Source organism: Lagopus muta, chromosome 8 (assembly GCF_023343835.1).
Source record: "Lagopus muta isolate bLagMut1 chromosome 8, bLagMut1 primary, whole genome shotgun sequence".
In the NCBI taxonomy this organism is placed as follows: domain Eukaryota; kingdom Metazoa; phylum Chordata; class Aves; order Galliformes; family Phasianidae; genus Lagopus; species Lagopus muta.
In genome coordinates this window covers 19,886,580-19,910,421 of record NC_064440.1, presented here as the reverse complement: position 1 = coordinate 19,910,421, position 23,842 = coordinate 19,886,580, and the positions used below count along the sequence as shown (strand labels likewise).

General features: G+C 37.8%; 1 protein-coding gene across 2 annotated transcripts in view; it reads left to right on the top strand.

Annotated features, from left to right (window-relative positions):
- Nucleotides 1-6,434, top strand: part of SP3 (Sp3 transcription factor) — a 30,099-nt gene extending 23,665 nt beyond the window's left edge. For both annotated transcript variants that reach the window (XM_048952495.1, XM_048952493.1), the window contains 2 exons: nucleotides 5,137-5,333; nucleotides 5,846-6,434. In XM_048952495.1, the coding sequence (XP_048808452.1) occupies nucleotides 5,137-5,333; nucleotides 5,846-6,162 (514 nt within the window). In that variant the 3' untranslated portion in view covers nucleotides 6,163-6,434. The remainder of the gene's footprint in view (nucleotides 1-5,136; nucleotides 5,334-5,845) is intronic.
- The last annotated feature ends 17,408 nt before the right edge of the window (nucleotides 6,435-23,842 follow it).

The following is a 23,842-nucleotide window of genomic DNA, read 5'->3' as shown; positions in this document are numbered from 1 at the left end:
TATATGTTGTAGATACTTTTCAAGTATAGGGAGATAATATGTTAGGCAGCCGTGTTGAGTAAAAATTGTTTTAAGACACTTCATGGTTCAGGTTGGATACTGGGAAGAATTTCTTTTCTGAAAGAGAGTGGTCAGGACTAGAATGGGCTGCCCAGTGAGATGGTTGAGTCACCATCCCTGGAGGTGCTCAAGAAACGTAGTTTAGACATTGTACTGATGGATGTGGTTTAGTGGGGAAATATTAGTGGTTGGTGAATGATTGGACTAGATAATCTTGGAGGTCTTTTCAACGTTGGTGATTCTGTGATTCTATGGTATGACAAAATCACTTTCACGTGTTTTCATCACCAATGTGGTCGTGTCTGTGGTTACAGTCATAGAATCTTTGTACATCATCTTTTTTTGTTGAATTCCTATATGTAGTCCATTGAAACTTGGCACAGACATTCCTAAGTTCTTGGTGATGATTGGCTCTGCTCTGAAGATCTGCTCAAGGGACAGCTTGGATTGAGATTTGCTTCAGTCTAGGAGAAAACTGACAATGTTACATACAAAGACCACACTCCTATAAACTGTAGGGGTTTTGCATCACCCAGCTTTCTCACGCTCTATTCCAGGTTGGAGTGGCTTTAATTTAGATGCATCTGTACTTCAAAATTCTCTTACTCCTAAATGGAGTTACTTTGACACCAGATTTTAAAGTTGAAGCTCCAGAGAAAAAATCTTACTGAGAGATGGTTCTGATAAAGTCTGGAGAAGTCTGACTGAAACTCACTTTGGAACTGGGGAAGGAGTTGAAGCCAGATTTAGGGCAGAGGCGAGATAGATAAGAATCTATAATCACTGTTTAAGGAAGGACTGGGACACATTAAACATCCAAAGTAAGCAGAAAAGTAGGACAAGAAGTCAGGATCTGAGAAGAATTAGGACTGTAATAGAAAATGGATAGTGAAGGAGACAGTGGTTGGGAAGCAGAAAAAGAGCGAAAATGCCTACAGCTGCTGGAGTAACTTTCTCATCAGAATGTACTTCCCATCAGAACTCCTTCAGAGTCTAGCAAAAAGGAATAAAACCCATCAGAGGAATGTGTTTTTCCCTCTTTGGTATACATCAATAGTGTTCTGTAGCTCCTACGTTTGTTCATTATCTCTAGTGCTGGAATGTAAAGTTCTGTTTTGTCTCTCTGATGATGATTTCTAGAGTTTTAAGCAATAGAACATTTGCTTTCATAATTTTTTGAGATAGCATTTAGTGGTGTTAAAATGATGTTAAAGTTACAAAACCGAGAAGTTGGAAGTTGGCAAATGCCAAAGATACTCTGAAACATTAATTGCTTGTGCATATGCATTATGATTTGCAACAGAAGCACATGGGAAACAATTCTAAAGTGATATTTAAATAATATGTAAATGGTAAGGTGAGGAAAATGGATTAAATCAGCATGAAAGAGCTGAATGGTGGTTCGCTTGATGAGTACTGTCCCTCAAGTCCATCAGTGCACTGAAGGAGGTAGGAAAAGACTTCATGGCTTCACACGTACAGACATCATAATTTCATCTTTTGTGTAGTTGTAGTTTTAGCTAGTTTTAGCATTTCTTGCCTTCTTGGGGGAGCAAAGGAGAATTGAGGGTTGTTTTTCTGTGTGGTTTTTTTTGTTCGTTTGTTTTTGTTTGCTTTACTCTCGGTAAAGAATTAGAACACATTACGGTCTTCAGAGGATTTTTGTTTGTACCAGTTTGGTGAAGTAGAGAGCCACTGTTAGTGTATTTAGCAGAGGAGAAGATGTGAAATAAAGAGGGTGGTGTAGTGGATGTGTAAATTAAAACCTTATAGCCTCGAGTATATATAGTAGCTAGGTCAGGGAGAGAGGTAAGCCTCAGAGGACGACTGATCCCAAATGGACTGTTTCAAGCTTATAGTTAGTTTGGAAGTCAGGTGAAAATTTCACTCTTAATTCCATCTGGAATTACATTGAGATGTAACTACTACTGTCTGGATCTATAGAGGAACAGTGCTTCTGAGTTCCATTTCAGGTATGTAACTCTAGAATACACGTTCTTAAAATAACTAAAAAGCCTTTGTTTTACTTGAAATACTTAATTTTACTCCTAGAAATACTCCTGGACAAAAGTCTGGTTTCTTAAGTAGATGAAGGTGTCTCCTGTTGAAACCATTGCATTCAAGTACGGCTACTGGGAGTTGTGGTTTCTGATCTTTATAAAGCTAAAATGTGCCATGAAAATACTTAGATGTTAACTGATTTGAAGATTCAGGTTGAAGGGTAGGTCTGAGTCATATCTTTTTACTTGGTGATGATGGTTGTTGGCCAGTGCAGCAGGAAAGGCATCTTAGTATGACCATGTTAGGGCATGGTGCCAGGCTGTCACAGCTGCAGGGCGTCCAGACATAATTTGGCTCATACCCAGTCCCTCTAGTTAGAGCACACACGAAGCAAACGTGCAGATGCCTATCGGAAACTGTGCAAGTACACTCAGTGACTCATTCATAGTAGTCTGCATTTCATTCTGTGAGTTCTGAACCTTTACTTTGCTTTGGACTTCAGAGTGTGCTCTAGAATTCCCTCACATTAGGTGGCGTGCTCAGAATTACATATGCTCTACCACCTGAGCTGACTGTGAGCTAAACCTTGATTTCCTTCAGTCCCGACTAAAGGTTCAGTTAAACAACTTTGAACGATTGACTTTGGACTCTTAATTATTTTAACAAACTTTGGTTGTTATTCTATATGAGTTGTGCCACATTTATATACCATGTGATATAAAGCTTAAAAAATACTTGCACAAGTTAGTGTGCAAGTAACTGGCACTGGAACAGATTGCCCAGATATGTGGTGGAAGCCCCATCCTTGGAGACCTTCAAGCTCAGGCTGGACAGGGCTCTAGCAACCTTACGTTGCTGTAGCGTCCCTTTCATTGCAGGGGGGTTGGACTAAATGGCCTTCAGGGGTCCTTTCCAACTCAAATGATTCTGTGATTGTGGAAGGGAAGAATAGAACATACTTAGAGAATATGCAAGGATAGAATATCCACATACTAAAAAAAACAAAAACAATCTGTATACAGAAGATAGTGGGATTCTGTGGGGAAATCTTCAAGTTACCAAGATCTTAGAACGGAGAAGAGATGTAGGGGTGCTTATCTATGTTGCCACAGAAGTCAGCTACACTGGATGGTCAGTTACTGGATGTTTTGAGCTACCAAACAAGAAGACCTGAAGAAGGACTGTCAAGAACTTAAACATAAGGTGAATGAGAAATGAGCCCAAGAACTGACCATCTGGTTGCAGTGGGACAAAAGGAGAATTACATTTTTTTTTTTTTCCCCCTGGAGTCTGGAGAGTCCAGGGGGATTCCCTGGATTTGTGCTGCAGGATAAACGCTTCTGGAACTGCTGAATTTTATGTGATGCAGAAGCTGAGAAATTAGAAAAGGGGGCAATCTAAAGACATTTTATTAAATATCTTTGAGATTGGCTGATCCTCAGCTTATGAATATTGAGATTTTGTGTAGGTGGCACTATGCAAAGCTAAATGTCTGACATTAGAGCTGATTTTATCTTTCAGTCTTGACTTGAGGGGAGCCCAGGAAGGAGTATGAACATGACAGTTTAGAAGTAGCATATGTTACCAAAAATGGACATTTTAGTTGGAGTAGAAGATGTAAAAAACAGGCAATGTTTCATCCAATAAGTCTCTTGGACTCTTGAAAAGTCTCTTGGGACTTTTGAAGAGAAAATGAAAAATACATTGTCAAGCAAATACCAGTGTGATTATGATGGAAGAATTTAAGATATTAGGTCAGATGTCAGAGCATTGTTTGCAAGAAATTTATAAACAAGCTGGAAAAGACGCATGAACTTTCTGTAAGGCCTTGGATGAAGGGCGATAACAAAAAAGAGATTAGAATCTTTTATGTCATCATTAGGTAATGTTAGATGTAAAACAGAGATGCTCTGAATTCATTGATGAGAATCTGGATTTCATGGTTGCTTGGCAGTTCCATCAGGTACCAGACAATTGAGTGGAAGTGGAGCATCATAATGTGAGGAAAACAAATGTCCTGGAGAGGCCACTAAAAATTCTATAATTTTTATAATTTTATAAATCCTTTCTCCAGTAATGGAGGAAGGAGTGCCAATGTGATTTTTAGAATCCACTTAGGCTGTTAGAGGTTAACATTAGTGATTAATAAGATGGCATGATGCTTGGCTGCATTTTTCAGAGTCTTCCTTTGTACCAGCATTTACCGTTTGTATATCTGCATTGTCAGCCAGATCTGTTCTTTGGACTGTGCCTTTCAGCAACAGCCTTCCACTGGCTAGACTGGTCTCTTTCTCTAGGTCTTCGTAAGCTCTTATCTCTGCGATGGCTTTATTTGAAGTAGAATCTTAACAAATCTTTTGCATTAGGTGCTTATCCTTAATCAGTCACCTAGTATTTCAGTTAGAAAGCATCTTAAAATAGGTATCAAGCTCAGGAGTCTGGATTATACTGCCTGTTAATGATGTGTTCATTGTTAAGAATTTTATTTCTGAAATACCAAGGAATTAATGTAAATATCAGCAAGATCAATAATTTCACTGCCACTCCTCGTACTGGAAATACACAGGTTAGGATGCTTATTCTGTGACCCTCAACTGCTTCTTGAGTTTCCCCAAGATGCCAAAAGTCCCATCTGTTCTGCTCCCAGTTGCCAAAATCTGTAGTTTCCCTTTTGGCAATTGCAGTTATTTGTTTTTGTTGTGGTTTTTTTTGTTTGGGTTTTTTTTTGGTCAAAAATGAAATTGGGATAAATTTAAAATATGAGCGCTTCAGCTTGAAAGTAGTACAAACTGCTGTAATGATTTTATTTCCAGTTTTATAAACATGTATGTTCATTGAGGATTACATTTCTATTACCTAAACTTTACATGCTGTTGAATTTATAGTTTGTGGGATGTCACTATAGAATTTAGTTCCACCTTCTTGTGGAGCATACTTTTTATTTGAAACAAAAATAAGAATCTGCTCAGATTTGTTTGCAGACATTGGTATATCTAACCTCACTTACATTTATGGCCACTGTTTAGGAGATCAGAATGAATAAATTCACTTTTATTATTATTATTTTTTTAACAGAGGCTCCAACTTGGGAAAAAAGAAGCAACACATTTGTCACATACCAGGGTGTGGCAAAGTGTATGGGAAGACTTCACATTTGAGAGCTCATCTCCGCTGGCATTCTGGAGAGCGTCCATTTGTTTGTAATTGGATGTTCTGTGGCAAAAGGTTCACCCGCAGCGATGAGCTTCAGCGGCACCGAAGAACACACACAGGTTTCCAATCTTTGATTCTGGAGCCTTTCACTACAAAAATGTCATGGAGAGGGCTTGGATAAATAGGTTTTAAGAGGAAAACAGATCTTTTGGATTGGATTGATTTTTATGTAGTGCAGTACTTCTAAAATCAGCTAATATTGGATGCTTTTGGTTTGGTTAGGTGTACATTTCGGTAGCTCTGAGGAGGAAAAGCAGCAACCTTTCTGAGTGAGAACTGACAATATTTAAATTACTTTAATCAAAATACATTGATTCAGGTTCAACAATGAGTTTCATTTGTTTGAACTGGATGAGAACTGTTGTGGTTTTGTTTTGTTTTTTCTTTTCTTTTTTAAAGCAGAAAGAAAAGAAAATGGAAGGCTAGATGTCCAGGGGATTTATGTATAATTTAGGAAATGAAGGAAGCGCACATTGATGGTGCATCATTCCATATCTTCTAGTTTCTTGTTAGAGCACTGGAGCGCAGAGTTCATGTTTCTCCTTTTGTCTTTTTTTGTCTTGTATAACAGGTGAGAAGAAATTTGTCTGTCCAGAATGTTCAAAACGCTTCATGAGAAGTGACCACCTTGCCAAACACATTAAAACACACCAGAATAAGAAAGGTATTCACTCCAGCAGTACAGTGCTGGCATCAGTAGAAGCAACATCTGATGATACTTTGATTACTGCAGGAGGAACAACACTTATCCTTGCAAATATTCAACAAGGTTCTGTTTCAGGAATAGGAACTGTTAATACATCTGGCACCAGCAATCAAGATATTCTTACCAACACTGAAATACCTTTACAGCTTGTCACAGTTTCGGGAAACGAGACAATGGAGTAAATATTACACAAGATACCTATTAATTGTGGTTATTTTTATACAGTAGTGAGAAGAATATTGTTCCTAAGTTCTTAGATATCTTTTTATTGATGTGCAGAAATTTTTGGATTGACAGTAACTTGGTTATACATGACACTGAAATGCCTTACTTTGTATGATATTCCATAGTATATTAAAATGGTAAAATTGCATGGGTTTTGTAGGTACTTTTGGAATCTAGAAGAGATGAAATTTTACCAAGTTATATTAAAAAAAAAAAAAAAAGAATTTAACGATGGAAATGGTAAAATGGTAGTCTAACCAAATGCATCAATCCTGTGTGGTTTAGTGTAAAAAAAATTAAAAAAAAATGAGAACATGTTGGTATTTATCTATTGTAAGATAAAAGAAGTTGATGAGTGAAAAGAAATCATGTTATGATAAAAGAAATTTTGTAATTTTCTTGATGACTGGAATTTTTATTATGCATAACTGACAAATCAAGTTTCCAAGCAAATGTTACATAGTGTAGGCTTTACTTAGCTCATCAACTTGTCATTTTGAAGCTAATTATTTTAATTAGGTTAACTATGTACAATATTTTAAGCATTACTCTTGTAAGATTTTGAAAACTACATTTTAACATGGAACTATAGGGATAGTCACCTTTTAAATCCTATTGAAAAGCCATGTTTAAGATTTAATTTGCCAAAATGATGTCTTGTTAATATTCTTTCAATAACCAAGGTGGGCAATATAACCAATGTTAAAAAAAACTTAAAATGTTTAAAAAAAAAAAAAAAAAGTATGTATAGGTTGAGGCATTTGGGTGGTAAGGCAAATGTTATAGTGAAGTATATCCCTTCTTTGAACATTGGAGGACCAAAAATAAGGTGTATTGCGTCTCAGCAGTGATTTTTATCAAATCTTTTTCCAAAATCATCTGTCTGCCAGGGCCTTAAAAGCCATCATGTAAATTACCAGTAAAATATAACATATGCAAGTACAACGGAAAGATCACTTCCATATTGACAGTACTCCTAAACATATGGATATAGTCATAGTGAACTAGGGGTTTTATGAGGTTTTTATTTGTTTGTTGTTTAGTTTTTGGTTAGTCAATCTGCATTTAAATATCAGCCATCTTTCCTTTTTTGCTTCTTCCCTTAAAAATTGTATGTATCCAGTACATTTAACTGATAAACATATATGTTTTTTATTATGCTGAATTTTCTTTTTTTAATTACTGTTTATATTTTCAATTATAGAAAATGTACAAAATGAAGTTATATAGCCAGTCTATAAGTGCTATACCATTTTCCAAAAATGTACAACAATAATTACTGCAGTTCACCTATTTACAAACATTTGGAAATCTGTTCATTTGTTATTCTAAAAACCACCTCAAATTTAAAGGCTACCTTATTGTACGTTTAAAGTGTATTATAACAGTGTGGTAGTTAATAAAACACTATTTTTTTTTTCTTTTGACTTGAGTGTACTGTACTTCTTTCTTTAATGGATAAGATGTAATTTCATAATGTATCTTAATTGCCTGGGATATTTCCTTTTTTGAGATGGTAGGAAATGGGTGGTGGGAAATAAAAATGGTGTTTCCTCTCCTCACGGGTGCAGAGATGGTAAGATATCACCTCTTTCTAGTACACGAGTGCCCAGGCATTCAGGTACAGTACTGGAGGATCTGTGCTTTGTCATTGAGATGAGTAGAGCATGAAGAAAATACAAGCCCTATCCTATAGAAAGTTGTTTTTAGATCCCATGATGCTTAAATGCAACAATACATACAGACTTCATGGTGAACTTCATGGTGTACAAGAATTACAGTGGCCTTTTGCTTAAATCATGGGAAGAAGTAGTAAGTACATGGGGAAAAAGCCTGCGAGCTTAAAAAGCGAGGCTGGAAGATTGAGGTGAAAGTTTTTGTTGGAGAAAATAAGACCAGTGAGAACTGAGACAAAGAGACTAATTGTTGTGTTTGGTGCTAGGATGAAGGTGTAAAGCTTGTATTTGTGACAAAAGAAGTCTAAAGTCTTGAAGTATCAAACTGCCAGAGAACGGACTAGGATAATTTAAGATAAGCCATGTAGAGCTCAGCTGAGGAGAATTGGAAAAATCATGAAAGGAAGATTTTCTGCATTTGCAGTTTAATGGCAGAAAGAATAAATGCAAATCTTTGGAGACTCAGAGAAACAGGATTTGACAGGTACAGGGAAAAGAGAGTTAATTCACCATCAGTTTAATCTTCTGTTTAATAAAATGAGAGAATGAAATTGGTTGGGAATTGGCAGGCATAGGAGATGAGAGAGTTCTGCTTAAACTTGCACCGTTCCACTGATGCTGTGAATATTTTAATGTTCTCTGAATCCATCTCCTTTTGGGTAGGTGGAGTGGGTTTGGTTTCTAATAGCTGTTTGGTTCACAGAGCATTTTAGGTGGCGACAGTTTAAGGGAATATTTTGTTGCTACGTAGCTTTGAAAGATAGAAGTTTTGGAAGAAAGAAATTGGAAATGTGTTGTAAAATCTGATGGAAAGCCTACAGTATAAGGGCCATCTGGCTAATGGCTTGCAGCCATGGTGCTTATATTCAAGAATGCTGCTGTGTTTCCGCATGTTGCATGGTAATGACTTTTGAAATGTCTCTGCTCATCCTTAGCACCAAGGATGCCAGTCATATGATACCACAGCAGAACTGTGCCATCTGTAGAAGACTTTCTGAGCTTACCTGTGAATCACAATTCTTCATGTGTTCTTGAAGATGCTTGCTTGCCATTTTTCTTGCTTGTTGGTAAAATCTATACCGTTTTGTGTAGTTATTTTCATAGGAGGCTTTTGTTACAGATTTTTGGTATGTAATCTTAAGATCACTGGATGTTTTATCTCTTGAGGCTTGATGTAATTGCTTATTAAAAAGACCTTAGAACTGGTTCTGCAACAGCATGAGCTTGAAAGGCCTATGATTTCAATTTCAAGAGCAGGGTATTCATTTTCAGTAAGTACGAAGTCTGGACATAGATTTGCTATAATCTAAGAATTTCTGGGCTTGTTCCTGAATGATATGGTTTGATCCTTGTTATTTATGAAGTACAACCAATTCTTGCAGAGAAAAGGTTTTAATCATTGCTAATTACTGGGCCAAGAAGGAACATGATTGTTGGGAGGATGAAACAATTGTGAAGAGCACATTTTCTGGTTTTAAGATATGGATTTTTTTTCTCTCAGAAGAGACTCAGAAGATCTCTTCTTTCAGCTCCTCCTAACAAGAAATATCAGGCTTCGGTTTGAGGTATTTTGAGATTCTGGAATCATTTATGGTGAGCCCTCCCATGGTGGGACTTCAGGAAAACTGGTATGTTTTCTAATAAGTTATGGTATTAGTGAGGACATGGACAAAACAGTCACCTGTTAAATAGCTGTTAGTTTCTTTAAAGGTGAATGGGATGTGACTCTCTTTCCTCTAGCTTTTTACCACTGCCATCACCACCAGAAGTGCACGGTGTGCATTCGTGAATAGCGTGGAAGAGGCTGATGTGGCTGGCTCAGATCTTCTCTGGCAGATTATCTTTTCTATAAAAAGACTACCACCATTTGATGCTCTAAAATTGCTGTTCATCACTACTGCAGTACATTCTGGTACATTTTTCCTAAGATCCACGTTTGTGGGACATCTGCTAGAATCACAGTTAGATGTGTAAGTGCTCTGTGCAGTCCCAAAAATTGTTCCAAAAGGGACCAGCAGTTAAATTAGAAAAATGTGAAGTTAGAACTGTGCTGTTAATTATTTATTTTGCACAGTGTCTCAGCTTTTGTGTTTGGAACAAAAGTATCTGTATTTATCTTTAAGGTATCAAGTACAAAATATACTGTGCTACAGTTTTCTGTATATGCATATTTGGAAAAGTAATGTTATTTGAAGAGTTTTTGTTTTAAGCCAGAATCCAGAAATGTAGCTGACAGTTCACTGGGGTGGTAATTTTTGATCTGTCACGGTGATAGCAGCTGCAAATTATGTATGCTGGGTCCTGCAGTTTATTGGTCTTTGGGACCTAAAATTGCCCGTACAAGGGAAGTTCGCTGTTTACATGTTTTGAAATCAATGAAAACACAAAACAGAGTCTGCAAACTGATTATACAGCTATTGTTCTCTGAACACCTGTCAGACAAAGACCCTGTGCCACCTGCGGTGTTTCTGCTAGGAACTGTATCCATTTTGCACGCCCATAGGTACTGCTGGTTTGCATCAGGTTATTCTGTGATCCAGTTCCTGAAGGGCGGTGGTATCAAAAGGAAACATTTTATGTAAGAGATTCTGCCTATGTTCACTACTTTTCATCTTGAAAGTCAGAAAAGACACTTCTGGCTCAGAGTTTCTGTGTAATTCCAGAGCTCACTTTTATCACAGTTATAGAATTATTGCCTGCTTGCACTTGACTGAGCCTGTCAGGGTAAGCTGGGGTATGTATTCTCAAATCCAAACGTTACCAAATGGGTGGAAGAATGCTGTGGAAGTTGTCTGCAAGGAAATAGACTTTGCTCCCTACTATACTTCCTTTTCAGTTGAAAAGGCCCACTTGGCATCGATTTTGAACTTAACATGAAATGGACACCACCAAGAAAAGTTCCAAAGCAAGACTCAGTGTTACAGCTTTCTCATCCCTTCCTGAAAGGACTGGCAGCTTAAATCTTAGATGTACTAGTGGCACGTCTAAAGATATAAGACTTTTCTCCCACAAAAGTACTTGAATGAGAATAGTTTTGCAGTGACTATGGGCTGCTAGATCACAGCAAGTAACATTCTACCATAATTTGTTTGATAGGTAGCACTGTATAATCCAAATCTTTCTCAAGAAAAATTTTCCCATGAGAAGAAAAGAGCACTCAGATGGTTGATCTGGCCATGGACAAAATGTTCAAATCTGTTAACCAAAGCAGCGCCATACATTGGGCCACTCAGCCTCTCACATTCCAAAGTCCTTCCTTCTGCTTCTATCAAACTTACTCTTCTTTGCAAGTTGTTCATAGAATTTTATTAATAATGTATACACACGTACACACAAAAGCTGTTTCTTTAAAGATGTTTCCTAACTGGATGTTTTCTTCTTATCAGGTTGTGTTTTGATTTGGCAGACACACACTCGGAAGTAACAGCCTATCCATTTAGCTGCAAGCAACCGTTCCTTGGACTCTATTGCATATGTTCACCCCATGGTGAGGCATCATGAAGGTGTTTCTGATAGGACACATCTACGTTTACTTGTTAAATTCATTCCTCATTTCTGTTCTCTCTGTCTAGGCCAGTGTGTGAATCATTAATAGTACATAGGGAAGGTAACTGAATACAAAAGAATTCTATTGCTTTTACTCCTTGTAGGTTTTTGAGATACTTTGCATGTTCTTAAAACCATTATTTTTCCTCAGTACTACTAGAATGCAGTTCTAGAGCTACAAATAATGCGAATGGGAGACTTACCATTGCAAAGCATGGCTCCTGAAATGTAAGAAGCCATTTCTTGTATTGCTAGCTTGGCTATGACCAACTGAGGCTTTTCTCCAGTCCTTCCATTTCTCCGAGCCTGTACTCTTTATGGTCATGTTGTCCATCTGTTTCAGAGGTGTTCAGCATAAGCTGACTTGGCACTGCTTGCATCTCTTACTGTGTAAGCCTTGGATCACAGCAGGGACCTCTGCTATGGACTTAACATGAATAAGCATTTATTGTTTTAGTGTGGCTGGAGCAGGGCTGTATCTCAGCACTACGTTTGTAAGCCACGTAAAGCTTTCCAGCATTCAAAGCACTCCTTACTCCCTTTTGGTTCTTTGCTGCATTGTGTACTGTTTTTTCCCCTTTATGATTCTCCTGCCAGGTCAGTTGCCCCTTCAGATGGTACCACAAACTGAGACAATGTGTGCTAGACTGAGGTTTGCCATATAAATGCATTATAGGTTGAGGATTTTTAGCTTTGTGATAAGTTTTTATCCAGCAAAATATGTATTACTGAAGGCTTTTACAACGTAGGAGGCTAGATATGCATTAATGATTGAACTGTGGCCTGTTACTTGAGAGATGCCTTAGTTGAATCCCATCACTTCATTTAAAATACAAGAACAGCAGGGTTTAGGAAGTGGACTGAAAATTAAGCACCAGGTCCTGCTTTTTGGTAAGTGTCTGGGCCCTGTGGGTGGAACCCACAGCCTAGTGTAAGAGCCTTTTCCTTCCATGCTTTCCTGTGTAGGGCTGATCGGGGCACAGCAGGGGCTGAGGGCAGTGAGGGCTGGAGTTGCAGGTATGTGGGTGTGTGGCTTAGTTTTGGAGGCACATGAGGGACACTGCGGATGTGAGCACTGTCACACACAGGCCCAAATCTTCCTTTCTTAGCTGAACTCCAGGGGAGGGGGTGGGAAGAAAAAAAGAAAAAAAAAAGGCCTATAATTCTGTGGTTATTTATGCCAGAGCTACTGCCTGAGATAACAGGATTTAGTAGTAATTTTGCCGTGTACATTCATAGATGGTTTTTTTCTAAATATAGTGTGTCCTAAATACATAATTATTTAACAGCTTGAAATGCTTCCAAAGGAGCTATTCGAGTATCTTCTCTAAATAACACATCTTTTAAAAAGATATCAATACTTAAGTCATTTCAGGACTTCTCTTATATTTCCTTAAGGAGAAAGAAAAACAAAAAAAGAAAGAATAGAAAAGCACAATCTCCCTCATTCGGTATTTACATGAAGGATTAAAATAGCAGGACCTGGCATATTTTACAGCTTTTCCTCTCAGCGTGCATGATACCAGACATCAGTGCAGAGGCTTCACTCTGGCTTCAGGAGCAGGTACAGGGGTGAACTGTCACCTCCCAGCTTTAGCCCTCTCACTGCCTGTGTTTTCAGCATTGCTCTGCCTCTCCCACAGCTCTCCCAATTTCTAAGAAGCCTCTGGGCTCCTCCTGCCTTCTTGAGTAAGAGCAACAGGTGCCTCCTGTCTGTCAGCCTCGTTTATCTGCCGCATTCAGAAAGCTTTGTGGTAAAAGTGGTCAAAACTTTGTTCTGGTCTGTGTGTAAAGGGCACGGTGTGAAAAATAAACTGAAAAGGGAGCCAGGAGTTAGCTGCGGTCCGGTGTCACTGTGAGCAGCCTTTACTTCTGTGAGGTTAAATAAGGTAGAAGAGCTATTTGTGGATAGCTGTATTCAGTCACAGCATAGGCTTTAAAAACGGCACAAAGTTAGATTACCCAATCTATGTGACTTCATACTGTAAGGCCTACACAAGTAAGCCAAACCATAATTTTCATTAAAAAGTCTAATTAAATATGTGCACTCATAACTTATTGATTGCGAACAAGTTTTATGTTTTCATTGAGTTAGGCTCACATCCACATTTATGACAGTAGTAAGGGATTTACTTACAAAGCTCCCTTCAGTGTTACACTACAGAACAAGTTAAATGAAACATCTTCATTATTTCGAGCAAGGCTCTAAATTATGTCCTGATGGTCACAACCTTTTCTATGGCGTAGAAACAGGCTGGTTTTGAAGTTCAACACCAGGTATGTTAAGAAGGGATCATAAGTTTTGGAGTCAGAGCATGTAAATAATTGTAAAACATTACAATGCTTTTTAAAAATAATTATAAAGTTACCTAATTTAAAAACAAAGCAAACAAAAAAACCCTTACACATTTGACATATTGAATGTAAACAGTTTGCAGGCTGAATGCTTAAAGAGTGGTGAACGTGTGCATAATGTGATTTGTTTTTCTAGAGCATTGTTAGTACATATTAGTGATCCCTGCAATTTGAAATGACATTTCCTTCTGAGTATAATTTAACCCATGCTTAATCTAAGGAGCACTTGAAGCAACGACAGCTGGAAAAGATGACTGAGGCCAAAAGTTTCCTGCTCTTTTCTTGTTCTGTGTTTGGCAGCACAGCTTGCAATCTGTCAATTGAGTGTGTGCAGAAGACTCTGCATAGCAGAGCAAAGTGTGGTCCTATCAAGCCAAGACTTCAGAAACAGTCTGACACACAGGTACAGTAATTGATGCTCACTGAGTTTATAAACAAGATCTTGTATCTTTTGATTTATCTTTATATGTAAATCTACCAAGACCATGAAATACTTCTCCTTATTATGACAGATTCCCACCTCTTGGAGCATGAAAACTGTGTGTTCTGAGGAAGACAAGGGTAGTGAAAAGGTCCAAGTTTGGTTATAGGTGTGCAAACTAGGAGACCGTGCTCTTCTACTTCTAATCAGCCAGCTAAGCATAAATGTTTGTATTAAATAGTTAAACTTGCATTTAGCTACTCACTTCGATATGTTTCTCCATTTCAAGAAAGCCTACAGAAAGTCTTCCAATGGCAGTCTTAAACACTGATCCAGTTATTTTGTTTTAATTTAAAGTTTACAATTTTTTTTTTCCCCAAGGAATTTTGTCTTCATTGATGTTCAGTGGATACAGAATTTCATTCAGGGTGTTAATTTGAGACAGCTGTTTTAATGGGAAACATCTACTACATTTGAGTCAAAGCAGACAGCTTCTGTCAGCTATCTCTCAGTCCATCTTAGCACTTTATCTCTCTGTCCCTTCTCTTTTTATCTCCCTGGAATCCATTCTTCTGTCTTCAGTCTCTGTTGCAGAAGGTACAGATTAAATATATTTTTATCCTTCCCGCACATACCTAAGTTCTCTGGCATAGAAAATGGTGTGTAGTAATTTACTGACTTTTGCACCAGTCCTCCCAATATAGTTTCTACCAGTGTTATCCAGAACTTCACCAAATCCTACAAGAGCTGTGTCTTCCATTTTTAAAGGCTCTTGAACATAAAAATAATGACATGATCACAGCGGCCCACAGCCTGTTTGAGAATGTCATGGTTCAAAGTCTGTAGTTTGCACTACTGAAAACCTGAATATCACATGAAACAGGTCAGAACCTCTCTTAGGCAAAGCTTGGCTCTCAGACTACTCAGCCATTGGAATGGCCATTGATTTGGATGTTTTGATCATCTCTGAGTAGATGGCTGCAAACTTTATGGTTGGAAATGTACTTCAGAAAAGAAAAAAGATGTGTAGAGAACTACTGGCTGCAAATAGAGCCTGATGAAGCAAAGTGGGAGCTAGCAGCTTAAAAAACTGCTAGTTGCTGTGGAAGAATGGCACTATTTCTGAAATGATGAAAGCACAATTAGAAATACAGCAGGCAAATAATAGATTTAGTAGTGCTCATGGAAATATGTTGCTGAAATAGAGGCTTCTGTACCCACACTGAAGAGAATAAAAAATCAGGAAATTGCACAATTATGACAAAATTCTTTATTTTGAGTTTCTTTTTTGTTTTTTTGTTTTTGTTTTTCCCCCATGGTGTCTCTGTATCAAATTCAGTTGTGTTCTGACTTCATTATACTCAGCTTGGCCTTGCTGAAAAGAGGTTAAATAGTGTGGTCAGCCCACACACCTGTTATGGATGTTCAGGTAGATTAGAATGGAGACAGAGTGCAAAGATCTTTTAACCAAATGTCTTCTAGAACATAAAAGACTTGGAAAGAAAAGGTGGAGCTACCTGAAAAATAGTGTCTTCAGAAAACACTGATGGGGGAGTGTTTATGAAAAACGATAAGAGAAAAATGTAGCAGCTTTGTCTCTGGCAGGGAAAATGGGAAAAAGCTGATGGAAACGAACTGCTGGGTAAAATAATAATAAAAAAAATATTTGGCAAAGCAGCAGACAAACACAGATTCTAAAAGAACCCTCAAGCAGCTTACTATCCTTAGAGGCCAATTAAACACGAATCAGTCAGGAAAGACAGAAAGAGCCCTCCTCAGGCTTAATGAAAATTTATATCAGGCAAAATAAAGCCTGGAGATTATTGGCATATCAGGCATAGAACGCTAAGAGAAACAGGCTAGTTTGGCTATTAATGATACCAGTGTGGTATTTTCATTTAAAACAAAATACATTTGTAAGGTCTTTGAAGGTTTTCTGTGTTCATCTGTATATTAAGAAAAAATCAGCTCCAGCTGACTAAATAATATATGTAATGAAGCAAATATTCCCCCAGGTTCCAGCTGCCCAAATCACCATTTGAAGCCATCTGAGTAAGAAAAAAAAAAAAAGAAAAATATCTTCAGAAAAATGCCAGCTAGCTCAGAGAGCAGATCTTTTGAGTACCTCTTGATGCCTTACTTAGCACCTTTTATAGACCGGATTCTGCTCTTGGAAATTGAGATGGTGATTTTCAGGAATGTGGTAAAGCAACTCTGGTAAACTTCATTGTTGAACAGCATATCAGAAAGATGTAAGCATCACCATAAGCCTGGCTGGCTGTAGGGTCACCAGTTGTTCAAAAGGGTAAACAGATATAGTCATGTCTCTTGTTCTGTATTCCTATGCCTTGGACTTGCACCCATTTTATGAATCTGTCACTTAAAGATTACTTTATGAGCATATTAAGTTCCATAAGAGGATAAAATCTGAGTAAAATTGAGGAAATTTGTGTTTCCAATGTTCCTATAGAGTCAGAACAAATAGAAATTTTTTTCAAATAGCAAAAAATTGGAAAGGTTTGTAATTCAGGGTTTAAATCAGTACTTCTCGAGTTCTCCCATGGAAGAAAAAATAATATTAGGTTTTTCAATTGAGGCATATCCCAAAACTCCATGTGACTGCCATCTTAACTGTCTTGAAAGCCAGTTGCATTTTGGCTGGCAGACAACACAGACTCTTCTTTCACAGCATGATTATATCATAGCAAAAAGTTTCAGAGTGCCTCTCAATTTAACAGCGTTTCAGAGGCAAGATCTAAAAGTCCCAAATTGCAAAAGATAAAAAGAAACAAGGACTAATTTATACTTGATCTAAAAGGAATTCCAAATCAAATCCTGTATCTCATTCATGTCCTCAGGGGCAAATAGAAGCCTGAAGAGTTGAATGTGTGAAGCAGTAACATATTTACCCTTTTTCTCATTGCCTGGTCTGTGGGTGGAGCTGAAGGTTAAGTACTCGTGTCTGGCCTCAGTTTTTGGGAACAGACTGGTAGACAAGAAGATGCATATGAAATTCTCATGATGTGCTTTCCTTTGGATTACTGAAATCAAAACCAGAGTGGTTTTTTGGGTTTTTTTTTTTTTTCATTTTCATAAAGACACTGTAGGACTTTTCCTTGACTTTTGATCTTGTTGGAGATCCCTGAGGCCTTCTGAAGGTAAGCAGCTCTTTTCCTTTATTTCTGTACTTATGGTTGTTGTGCCTGAGCAAGTCCTCAGTTGCTGCAGCCTGGGACTTTGCTACTCTGCTGCTATTGCTGCATTTCCCTTTATATTATAGTGTTACACTTGGGAAAAGTGAAGGTGCAGCAAAAGATACTTTAGCTCTGTATGGGAATACAAGGGTTAAGGCCTGGGACAGCTGAACAGCTGGAATATGTTAGGTTTCCAGGAAGGCAGCTGGGAGAGGGAGTGTGAACTGCCAGCAGGTGGCTGGGAATGGCAGAATAACTCAGTGGTGGGACTGGAGGAGTGCTCTGTCTCTTACTGTGGTGACTTGACTGATTTCAGCAAAAGCCTGTTTTTCTTTGTAACATCAGATCTTTATCTGATGTTACAAAGTAACATCATTACATCATTAAAGTAAATTTAGCATTTCTTTTAAATATAATAGGCTCTGGATTGGCTCAGTGGTTGTTTTGACTCTTTTTCTTTGGCTTGTTTGTTTGTTTGTTTGTTTTTGCAAGATCTCTTAAAGCTTTACCTTGTTATTTTTTCCAATGAGAAGGACAGAAATGGTTGAGTGTCAGATGGGCTTTGTGTGAGACACTGATGTGTACCTTGGAATGTCTGCCTCCACAGTAAGCTGACACTGTTTTGTTAAGAGAGGATGTAAGCAGGCACGTGTGGGAAGAAAGGCCTGCTGGGTTTTTTCTCCCTTCTGCAGTAAGGGAAGTTTCATTGACAAAGGCAGCTGCTCTTACCACAGCCAAGCTTTGCTGTGGTCTGCAGTGCTTTTCTCTGTTCTCAGGAGTCCTAGGCTTTTGGAGGGCTTTACTTTGGTTGGTGTGCAAGAGGCCATCCCTGGTCCTCAGAATTTGTATAGTGTAAGATGAGAGGTGACAGATGGATACAGATGGGGGAGCAGAAGGACATGAGTCAACATGGATCTGGGAGGACAGCAGTTTTTTCAGCTTTTCACTGGCACAGTGGTAAAAAAGAGTTCGAAGGAAGAATTTGAAGATAATACTGTACTGAACAGGTATTCCTCCGAAGCATGAAGTGTAGAGTAAAACTATTTGACCATCTCACAAGGTAGTATTTAGCAGAATTGGAAGAAACATACTGGAATAACCAAGTTGAGAGATGATGAGAGCCTGAAGAAGACTTCTCATTGAGAATGGGTGGGAAAACTTTGTCTTGTGCTCTGAGTTGCGAAGCTGTTTCCCCACTGTTACATTTTGCTGTGTCTTTGTTGGTTGCCCAGAGTAGGATGTAGTATGTTCAGATGACCTGAGACTCAGTGTTTGAGTTGGTTTGTTAAGATTAAAAATGCATTTCAAAAACAGATTTCTGTTTTTGTAAATGGATAAAAGGACCATCTGAGAACTTAGAAAACTGTGTAATAGAAAATACAGTTAAGAATTGGTATTTATTTTTGTTACTACTAGCCCATTTTTTTTCCACCAGGATGCAATCCATTTCATCTGTTTAACAGTAGTGAAGCCTTATTAATCTAGTTGATGCACTGGATACTTAATGTTTTAAGAAAAGTTTCAGCACAGAGTGGTTTCTAAGGAAAAAAAAACAAAAAAAAAACAAAAAAACAAAAAAAAACCCAAAAAAACAAAAAAACACCAAGCAATGCTGGCCTATTATAAAATAATATTGGCAAATAAGAAAATGATAAGTTTATTGTCATTTCTGATGAAGCAAAATACTGCTTTAAACTCACGTACTGATAATGACCTGGCGGTCTACACCAGGGTTTCATGACAGTAAGATAATAAACAGTGACACGGATAAATTGTCATGATGTGCACAAAAGAAACATGTGTCTAATTATCATTTTGATGAGGATGGTGCATTTGGTTGTAAAACAAACAAATGTGTTGGTGGCTCCATGCAGCAGTAGTTTTGTTCTTTGAATTGACAGTTAGTTCTGAGAAACTTTGTAGTTGTTTTTTTCTACCTAATGATATACCTACTGTTCTTCTGTCACCGGACAAGGAAATATTCTTAACAACGAAAATGGATTTCATACTGGAGGTAATGTTTTAAGTTCTTTATTTGTGGAAGCACAAATGAAAGTAATTGTGTAGCATGATAACTGGGGGATCCATATTACGCATGTTGATCCATATTACATATTTGAGTTGGGGAGGATCCAGTGCAGAAACTATATACGTACATATTACTTAGGTTTAATATGGAAATATTTGCAGGAGTCCTGATAGCAAGGACCTCTGGAATCAACTCTTTGAAAGGATAGACAATAGCAGGACAAGGGAAAATGGTTTTAAGTTGAGGGAGGAAAGATTTAGGTTGGATGTCAGGGGGAAGTTCTTTACAGAGACAGTGGTGAGGTGCTGGAAGAGGCTGCCTGGAGAGGTTGTGGATGCCCCGTCCTCGGTGGTGTTCAAGGCCAAGTTGCATGGGGCCCTGAGCAGCCTGGTCTAGTATGAAATGGGGAGGATGGTGGCCCTGCCTGTGGCAGGGGATTTGGAGATTTGTGATCCTTGAGGTCCCTTCCAACCCTAGCCATTCTGTGATTCTGTGATACTGATCACCTCATGCCACTCAGTCACAGATCTTCCTGTGATAATACACATTTTTCAGCATCAGTATCCGGTGTTCCTGGATGTTAGCCTTTAGGCAGTGCAGATAATCCTTCTGCGTAGCCTCTACTGCTGGATGGTTCCCCCACTAAAGAGTTTGAACACATGTATGGATGTGCACTGATTTATGATCAAGTAAACGTAGAAATCTCCAGTACAAAGAAGTGTTGCTTTTATGACATAACGGTCTTGAGATCACATCATGCGTTGACAAAAACTTTTATTAATGAATATGGTTAGGTTGTGGTTGGACTTAATGATCTTTAAGGTCTTTTCCAACCTGAGTGATTCTATGATTCTATGAAATATTTCCCCTAATCTGTTCAGAGGGTCTGCAGAAGATAATTGCTTTCACTGTAGTTCAGCTGTGTCCCCATTAATGTCTCAGCAGATGCTTGTTGCGTGACTGACTGCCCCCCATCTCCCAGAGCAGTATGGATGAGTCACAGAACTTCTTTCTCAGATTCATCCATCTCCTTGAGTCTCTCAAATAGGGAATCAAAGTGGCTGGACGATGGAGCCTCATCAGCATTTTTTGTGTTGTTGGCAACAAAACCAGGTCTGCTTGACTCACTTTTTGATAGCTTGATTGCATCTGATTAAATCTTTACATGAGGGTTTCACTGAACATCCATAAATTCAGTGCATGAAAAATCAGACAGTGTCTGTTTATCTCAGATTTTTGTGAGCAGCATTACATGAAATAAGGAGGAATGATATGAAGTGCATAGTCTGTTGATGGTGCTCCTGCACTGAATCTGTTTCATAGTTTTATCACAGTTAAAAAGATGAAAGTTATGGAAGCTCATGAAAATAACAGGAATCACGTTACTCTCAATAAGAAAAATAATAGTAATAAAGAAGGTAAGAAGTTTTTTTTAATATATGTAATATACTCATTTGGAAAACACAGTAAAATATTTCTGATTGTATATTAAAACGAACCATGCATTTTTATACTGGCAGTAAACAATTCAGATTTCTTTCTTGGAAACAGAAATGATTATATTTATTGGGTGTAATGTAGAAAATGTTTTGTTTGTCCATACTTTTTTTTTTTTTTTTTGGCAATATCAGAAGCTCAAGGTACTGACCACTTATTTTGTCCTTTAAGTGTTACACTGCCACTAAAACTTCCCACCACTGAACATTTCCCTGATCTCTTTTTCTGTGCTATTTGTCTGATCTGGCCTCTTTCCAAACAATACTGCTTTCCTTATAGATGTAGTTGTCCCAGAACAACAGTTTTCAGTTTCAGTAGGATTGAGACGATCCACATCGTGTTCAGTTCTTTCTTTAGCAGTGAATACAAATACTGTGCAGCCATGTATGTGTACAGTTTGTAGGTTCTAAATGCACACCAACAAAATTCTGTCAAACTCTGACTTGCACTCTGCTTTGTTGAAAAGCTGACTCCTAAAAATATTTGTATTTCCTGTCATTATGTTCTGTATTAGTTTATTTTGACTATATTATGGTATCTCTTGCAGAATGGATGCTTTGTAATCTGGTTTACTGGTTAAAAAATGTAAAGTTCCAGATTATACATGACATTGCAGAAGTGCTAGTTTAAGTTAAGAAATAGATGCCTTATCTTAGAAGTTCAACTTGAAATGTCTTAGGAAAGATAATGTATTTCAGAAGCTGAGCACTTAGCCGTGTGCCATTTAATGGGCTGTTAAGTTGCTCACAAAATCACTAATCTCTTCTTGACCTATATCTCAACAATTTTAGATTTATTTAAATTATATGTTGTGATCATATATTGGTTCAGATACAGCATCATATCTAAGGAGATCAACATAGAAAATATATCCCATAGATCTAAGAAAATGCAGCGCATCATTAAAAGTACATATGAAAAAGCATTGTATTTTTACGTGCACAAGTGCATTAACTGTTAAAAAGGTGGACAGGTCTCGTTTCCCCTTCTTACTTTATGCTAGAATCACTTTCATGCCAGTAATTAAATAGTGCGTTTTATAGTGAGCAATTGCAATAAAACCCCATCAGACACTGACAACTTCCTTTAAGAGTAGCATGTTACATTATAGCCTGAACTATGTAGATCATCTCTGGACGGTGATAGAATTTATTATTGAAGAATTAACTCTTTGTGTCCCAGACATCTTGCACACAATCTTTTGCCTTTTGTTTGCGGTTGTATGTGGTCACGTGTTTAAGGAAGAACACTACTCTTTTCCAGGGGGAGTTGGAGAACAACTAATGTGTTATGTTACATATGGTCCTAGGTGCAAGAAGTGGTTTTCACCCACTCAACTGAACAAATGAATTTTTGGCTCCCAGGATCTGTTGATGTGTCAGTTGCTTCCAAATTCTTGACCAGAAGCTTGAAACAACTGTCTTCTCAGGCAGGGTTAGCTCAGTCCTGTGCACAGTGGTGTCTGGAGTTCAGCTGTAGTTTGAGGATGCCTGTGGAGGGTACATCAAAAGTGTCTGTGCTAAGTCTTCCCTAGGCTATAATTTCAAGACCTGCATTTCACAAAGCCCTTTCCCAGTGTCCTGGGAGTACAGAGGCATTACAGTTGTTTAGCCCATTCCGAATAGCAGAAACAGTGCCTGTAGCCTGCGTTCATCTGACCTGCACTGATATCTGGAAGAACTGTTGGGGAGTAGTTAAAGGGGAGCCATGAGTGGCTGAAATCAAGGCACCTGAGCACAATTTCACTCCAGAAGCAGAAATGATCAATAAAACTTCTATGCTAAATAGCTTTCTACCGAGTCTCTACCTTGATAATTTAAAGAGCTTTCCCAGGAGAAACAGAAAATTTCAACGGAAGGTAAATTTCCTGTAGCAGAGTAAATTTCTGTAACAAGGAAGTTCTTCCTCTTCTTTTGGATATCAATATATGTTCAGTACAAAAAACAATTTATAGTTTATTACTTTTCCCAGTGTTGCTGTGAGGTACTAATATGCTCTCTGAAACAATTTTTTCCCTAGTGATCAGCATTGTGTAACCTGCTGGAATTGTATCTGGATTCCATTTTGTGCCATTATAATATTCAGTTACTACATTATCTTTAATGAACACACACTGAACACTTAAGTCATAGTGTGGGGTATAGTTTTACAACAAGATTATATTTATTACTCTGGAAATGTATTTGGAAAAAAATCCACACAGCCTAACTTATATGAAAACGAACACATTCTCACGTTAATTCTACCAGCTTCCTCTTAGGGAATTTACAAGTGTGAAAATGGAGTCTGCTCATTGCACCAAAGTTTGCCCAAAGGCTGGGAAGCAGCTGAATTACTGTGTAGTATTAATATCTTGTTTTTACTGTGAAACAGATGTACATTGCCAGATGTTTTTCCGGTGGTTAAAAAAAAAATAAAAAATAAAAAGTCTTAGTGTGTTATAGCATGTTAGATATAAATAGAGTGTGATAGGTTCCAAACTTCAGCTGACAACTTTGCCGTGAATTCCTATGAAATGAGAATTAGGCTTTAAAAGAGTTTCAGTATTATCTAATAATGTAAAAGGGGTCAGAAAATAGTCTTATCGACCAGAATGTGGAAATGAAATAGAACAGCTCTGTGATGTTAACTATATTGTTTTGTGAGAAGCTGTACTTTTTAGTTAGCACTGTTGACATTGAGCCACGTTTTTGAAGACGCATAACTTGATTCCTAAAAATAGGCTTATGCATGGGATTTAGTTAAAAGTGTATTTGGGAGATTTGGGTAAAGATCTTTGGAGAGGCAGCAATGTGGTTCACCATACTAATAAAATACAAAATATTTACCGATGCCGGTTGCTTCTGTAGACTCTTAGTCTTTATTAGTTTCCAAATTAATCTCAGAACAGATCAGCCTGCAGCACTGGATTTATCTTAC